Source organism: Triticum urartu, chromosome 2A, assembly GCF_056163025.1.
Source record: "Triticum urartu cultivar PI428250 chromosome 2A, HENAU_Tu73, whole genome shotgun sequence".
Classification (NCBI taxonomy): Eukaryota; Viridiplantae; Streptophyta; class Magnoliopsida; order Poales; family Poaceae; genus Triticum; species Triticum urartu.
This window is the reverse complement of record NC_141874.1, coordinates 58,297,458-58,303,909: the sequence shown is the minus strand read 5'-3', so window position 1 is coordinate 58,303,909 and position 6,452 is coordinate 58,297,458. Positions and strand designations below refer to the sequence as shown.

Here is a 6,452-nt window from a genome sequence, read left to right as displayed (position 1 = left end):
TGTTGGCTCCCACATGCTGCACGATGATCTCATCGGATGAACCACGATGTCAAGGATTTAATCAATCCCGTATACAATTCCCTTTGTCCATCGGTACGATACTTGCCCGAGATTCGATCGTCGGTACCCCGATACCTTATTCAATCTCGTTACCGGCAAGTCTCTTTACTCGTTCCATAACACATCATCCCGTGATCAACTCCTTGATCACATTGTGCACATTATGACGATGTCCTACCGAGTGGGCCCAGAGATACCTCTCCGTTTACATGGAGTGATAAATCCAAGTCTCGATTCATGCCAACCCAACAGACACTTTCGAAGATACCTGTAGTGTACCTTTATAGCCACCCAGTTACGTTGTGACGTTTGGCACACCCAAAGCACTCCTACGGTATCCGGGAGTTGCATAATCTCATGGTCTAAGGAAATGATACTTGACATTAGAAAAGCTTTAGCATAGGAACTACACGATCTTTGTGCTATGCTTATGATTGGGTCTTGTCCATCACATCATTCTCCTAATGATGTGATCCCGTTATCAATGACATCCAATGTCCATGGTGAGGAAACCATAACCATCTTATTGATCAACGAGCTAGTCAACTAGAGGCTTACTAGGGACATGGTGTTGTCTATGTATCCACACATGTATCTGAGTTTCCTATCAATACAATTCTAGCATGGATAATAAACGATTATCATGAACAATGAAATATAATAATAATAACTAATTTATTATTGCCTCTAGGGCATATTTCCAACAGTCTCCCACTTGCACTAGAGTCAATAATCTAGTTCACATCGCCATGTGATTAACACTCACAGGTCACATCACCATGTGACCAACATCCAAGAGTCTACTAGACTCAATGATCCAGTTCACATCACTATGTGATAAACACTCAAAGAGTTCTGGGTTTGATCATGTTATGCTTGTGAGAGAGGTTGTAGTCAACGGGTCTTGCCATATTCAGATCCCTATGTATTTCGCAAAACTTTATGTCATATCGTAGATGCTGCTACCACGTTCCACTTGGAGCTATTCCAAATTGTTGCTCCATTATACGTATCTGGTATCTCTACTCAGAGCTATCCGGATAGGTGTTAATCTTGCATCGACGTAACTCTTTACATCGAACTCTTTATCACCTCCATAACCGAGAAACATTTCCTTATTCCTCTAAGGATAATTTTGACCGCTATCTGGTGATCTACTCCTAGATCACCTTTGTACCCTCTTGCCAGACATGTGGCAAGGCACACATCAGGTGCGGTACTTCAGCATGGCATACCGTATACACTACAAGAAATATGTCAACTTGTGACCACCACTATTGGTCACTGAATGGTCACAAATTTCCATTTGTGACCTTTTTGTGACCAAAAACATAAGGTCAAAGCTGGCCGTCGTAAACTGACTATAGCGACCTTTCTTCTGGAATGGTCGTAGACGTTTATGACCAAAATACGTCTACTGTGGCGTTTTGGTCACTAGCAACCTCCCCAGGCCACGTAGGCATCCAGCGTGGCAATATGATGTGGCACAAGATTCAGCCCGGTCCATTTTGATGTTCTACGTGGGCCAGGCCCATTAATTCAGCCTTTTATATATTTTTTCCCTATTAATTTTGGTCAGCTACATGGGCCAGGCCCAACATTATAGCCATTTTATTTTTGGGCTATAGCCTTTGTTTTTCTTTTTTTTACGCACCCCAATTGTCAAATTCTGGTAAATAGGTCCCAAATGTGGCGTTTTGGTTCACGGACCCTGCTATCAAGGTCATGTTCTTCAAATTTCAATATACCAATACAGAAAATTGACACAATACTTCAAGTAACAGCAAGAAGCAATCTGCTATATCATATAACATACGTACAATGTGATCATCATCAAGTTTACAATTGGATAACAGCTCTACAAGTGTACAGTTTACCACATGATTATCACATGAGCCCTACAAGTGTAGGGTCTACCACATGAGTCTACCACATGAGTCTACAAGTGTAGAGTCTACATCATATAACACACATACAAATAGGATCAGCCTAAAGGGCTTCATTACTCCCAGAACTAGCTCCAATGAGCTAGAACTATGCTTCTTCCAACTTTGTCCTGATGCTCGTGAAGAAACATGAAAGGCCAGCATCTGCACGTTATAGAACAAAATGATTAGGAACAAAATAAAAGTAAATCTGACAGCATATTTACTTTGCAAGGAACCACAACATATTTCTGCAGGAAAAGAACATGTATGCAAACCAACCACCAAACAAATAACGAGCTGGTTCATCTTATACTAGAATAAAAAGAACACCGACAAGGAATAGAAGCATTCCTTGGTTTTCAAGCACACCAATTCATAGACATGATTTGGATATGGAAAAGACAAACATATCAACAAGAGATAATCATAGAAATTCGGCCATCCTACTATTCAATAAATGGTTCAGATTTCACCGTAACAAAACACTTAACAAGCTCAACACTTGTATTTTTGCTTGCTGCAATCTAAACAACACCACTACAAGTTCTATGATGCATCCAAACTAGTGAACTTTGTGCATAGATCAGATCGAATCAAAGAGAGAAGGGGAAGGGAAGGGCTACCTTGAGGATCGGATCGAATCAGCCTGCTTCTTCCTGCCATCTTCTTGTGAACAGCCTTCTTCTTTCTGCCATCAGCAGAAAGCTTTTTATGAAGTACAACAGGAGAAACGTTTCATACAGTGGAAAGGGGGACTTGGTCAACATCCACTAACTTCACAAAAGAAAACACCTATCCAGGCAATAATTTCCCCCTGATTTAATAAGACAGCATGCATGTTAAAAAAACTAGGCTCATTTACTTCTTCATGGGATTCAGATAAAAAAGGGTTCAAAAAGGGACCTATCCAAGAACCACATGTTAAGATATGGAGAATGGACGTAAATTATTTGACCATCGACATTCGCTGATCAAGGTAAACTGTAGCTAACTAGCTGATTGACCAATCAGAAAATGAATAAAGTAACCACCAATGCAACAGATTATGTTCTACTTCTAGCGCATTCATTCATAAGCGAAACATGGTGAACTGGAATCTAGAACTCATCGACATAGGGAGACTTGATCCACATCCAACAAATAGACACGAGCTAGATTTGAGGAAGTCAGTCAAACAAATCTGTAAAAGTAAGCATTCATGCCTGCTAGATTTGTAAGCAATTAGTTGATCCACCAAACGGGAAAGAACATTGACAGCATTAAATTGCAGAAGCAAAACTAACAGCAACCCAAAATCACCCAAATCTCTAGTTGATTAGCAACAAACAACACGCGCATGCGTGGTAATTTGAAGAAGAAACGGCCCTGCCGACAACAGCGCCGCCCATGACAAGGAGCTTCCCTGTACAATCCACCAATTAGTATACATTACATGATAGGTTATTTACTACTCCATAAGTACATAAGTAGTATTTGTATCAGTACAGCTACACTGGCACGTAGTACAAACATGGTATCTCAGCATTCACTTGTAGGTGGCATCTGTATATACCTAGAGGTTAGCTCATCTTTTTATGTCAAGAATAGAAATCATATAGATTTCCTTGAATAACATAGGAGAATAAAATTGTTCAGCAAATATGTATCACAAATTTAATGATGAGACAAGGCTAGATGAAGACATTTTCTAATTGACAAGCACCCAAATATATACAGGCACCAGTTTAGGAAATTCATGACTTGGACAGTGTATTAATAACAGATATGACGAACTAATGTACTTGTACTTGATCTAGTTGAATACATGCAGAATAAGTTCATGGTATAATTTGAATAGGATCAACAAGCCATTTATGTTGCCTTTCATCCAAATTTGATGTATTTCCATGCTAAGGTGCATTCGATTGTATTTCCATGAGGGGGGTTATTTCATATCCCTTAATTTTAATACATTGGCATGATAACATGCTAGCTTTGGCAACATTGAGACAATCAATTAATCTGCACCGAGCAAACATGAATAGGATTGAAGGAATAAATTTTGTTCAGATTCAATTATATATAACACATTCACAGCATATTTAATTGGAAGCAACTTAAACTGCTGCATGAAGGAAACATCTCTCGACCGCTCGGCCATGTAAATAGCTGAATTTGAATAAATATAAACATGTAACAAAATGGAAATGTTATGATATCTCTGTTGCATGAGTTTTTATCATCAATCGCATCTCGACTGGGCAGATCTACCCGACTTCGTACCCGAAAGTCCCCATCGCCAGCGTAGACACATGGCTGTGCCGTCTTCGTGCTGGATCTTGGCCAGACCAAAGTCAGCAATCTGCACAAGACAGAAAAAGCCCCATCACGCTTTGAGATGAACATTCAGAATATATCTTCCAAGCACATGTATGCATGCATGTCCCAGTTGAATAAAAGACTTCATTTTAATAGTTGGACTCCGGAGACAATTCTTAGTGCTTCAAATCATTCAGTTATCTGAATTAACAGTACAGAAAAGAATTGAAGATCTCAATGACAGTAGTAATTGGAGGGATAAATCAACACTTGTTATAAGGACAATAAGATGATTGGTGCCAGGCAGTGTGGGGTCTCATCAGTCACCAAGCTGAACATGAGTGTTTAAATTTGCCAATTAGGACTAACAAAAGTGCCAAACAGAGCTTTTCAGGGTACAGCAGCAACATATTAAGCTATCATGGACCTACCTAACTCTCAAAGCACTAATCCATCCCCAATTAGTTCAGATAAAAAAGTCCCACATGGCTAAATGGGCATGCACCTCTCTGTAATTCTGCAGATAAACCTTAAGGGGCTCAATGTACTCCTGAAAGCCTAGCGTGGCCATCGCCCAGAGCAGGTCATCGATGTTGATGGTCTTGCACTTCTCCCTCTGGCACTTGCCGCTCGCCCTACAATACAGACAAGACAAAACAGCGACAGGTCAGCACCAGACCACACTTGATTCAGGCAGGCAAAACAGAGCGGCAGCGGTCAACAGAGGCACTCACTCGCTGGCGATGAAGCAATGAACTCCAAGATGCACTCCCGCATGGTATCCTTGGCGTCCTTGGCGATCTTGCCGTTGGCCAGGATGGCCTTCTTCATGATGCTGCTGATGTTGGCGATGGGCAGGAACCTGTCCTGCTCCCTGACACCGCCGAAGCCGCCGTTATCGCCGCCCGGCGGGCTCGCCGGCACGTCCGACATTCGGCCGCCCTCCTGCAGCACACCAGCAACCCCGCCAGATCCATCAGTGCACCGGCGCACCAAACCCTAGACCCCGACTTCCGGAAGCGCGGGGAGAGAGGTGAGGGGAGAGGGAGGCGAACCTTATATAGACGGGGGTGTAGAGGGAGGGAGGGAAGGTGGTGGAGGGGAATGGATGTGCGGTGAGGGCGGCGAGCGACGTCCCCGTGCTCCGCGAGCCTCCGCGCCGCCTTTCTGGCCGCCGGAGGAGCTGAGGGCCGAATCCGCTGCGGTTGGCTTGCCTGCCCAAGCCCCGTCGATGGAGAGCGCCTGCTCGATCCAGATCGAGGTCCTGATTGGCATGGAGTTGCCTGCGAATCTTGGGGGCGGCTCTGGGCATGGGCTCGATCTTGGGTCGGCCTCGACCTCGTCTACGGTGAGGGTCGTCGATGGTGGCGGTGGGGGTGGGGTTGGGGGCGGCAGCAGATCGAGATCTGAGGGAAGGAGAAGGGGGTGGGGTTGGGGGCGTGGGCGCGGGGCGTGGGTGGGAGGGAGAAGGGGGCAGCGGCGGCTGGAGTGGGAGGGGAGTTAGGGCGGGACGAGCGCGGCGAGTGAGGCATCAGGGACGGCGCGGGCAGCGGAGTGTGGTGGCGCGCGGGCGTGGGTGGCGGGATCTGAATCGGGGGCAGGAGGTAGGTGGCGGCTGCGAGTGGATCTGAATCGGGGGAGAGAGGGGAGAGGAGTGGAGTTAGGGTTTGGGTTGGCCTGCTGAGTGGTGAGCGAGAGACGTTGGATTCGCCTAGTGTGGACAGTTCAGATCATATAGAGTGGGGTGATCCGTGAGAAGTGTTCTGATTGGTTCGGGAATCTGTGATTTAAAATAATTTCCAAGTACTAAAGATAGAGCTATTTTGTGAAGCAACTATCAAAAATATTTTGCAAAAGGGCATTATACAAATTTTCACTCAAGTTAGACCACATTTTATGGATGAGCACCAATTTGTATGCATTTCTGATCTTTCTACCTATTTTTAATCATTTTTCGAGTGTCCAAACTGAGTTTTTTGTGAAGGACCTATAATATATTTGTTGCAAAATTGGACCAAATTATTTTTCTAAAATACTAGGACATATTTAATGCACAATTGACCAAATGGTTGGGTGTCAAAAATTTTGATCCACCTCTCGTGAAAAAGATAAATTTCTACCGATTCTGCTGAAAGTGGGTCAAATTTGAACTATAGCTGCCTCATA

The 6,452-nt window shown here is 43.8% G+C and overlaps 1 protein-coding gene across 1 annotated transcript; it reads right to left on the bottom strand.

The window, feature by feature from the left end:
• Positions 1-2,094: 2,094 nt before the first annotated feature.
• LOC125540935 (nuclear transcription factor Y subunit B-1-like) lies at positions 2,095-5,219 on the bottom strand. Its single transcript, XM_087540841.1, has 6 exons — positions 5,056-5,219; positions 4,792-4,921; positions 4,251-4,329; positions 4,063-4,136; positions 2,612-2,693; positions 2,095-2,150 (listed from the first exon to the last, which is right to left on the bottom strand). Exons 1-6 carry the CDS (start codon positions 5,217-5,219, stop codon positions 2,095-2,097), a joined length of 585 nt encoding a protein of 194 aa, XP_087396967.1.
• Positions 5,220-6,452: the final 1,233 nt, after the last annotated feature.

Coding starts and splice junctions, on each gene's coding strand:
- LOC125540935 (XM_087540841.1), bottom strand. CDS start 5,219: ATGTCGGACGTGCCGGCGAGCCCGCCGGGCGGCGATAACGGCGGCTTC. Junction 4,330..4,791: donor ATCTGCAGAATTACAGAGAG/GTGCATGCCCAT, acceptor TGTCTTGTGCAG/ATTGCTGACTTTGGTCTGGC. Junction 2,694..4,062: donor TGCTTCCAATTAAATATGCT/GTGAATGTGTTA, acceptor CTTCATAAAAAG/CTTTCTGCTGATGGCAGAAA.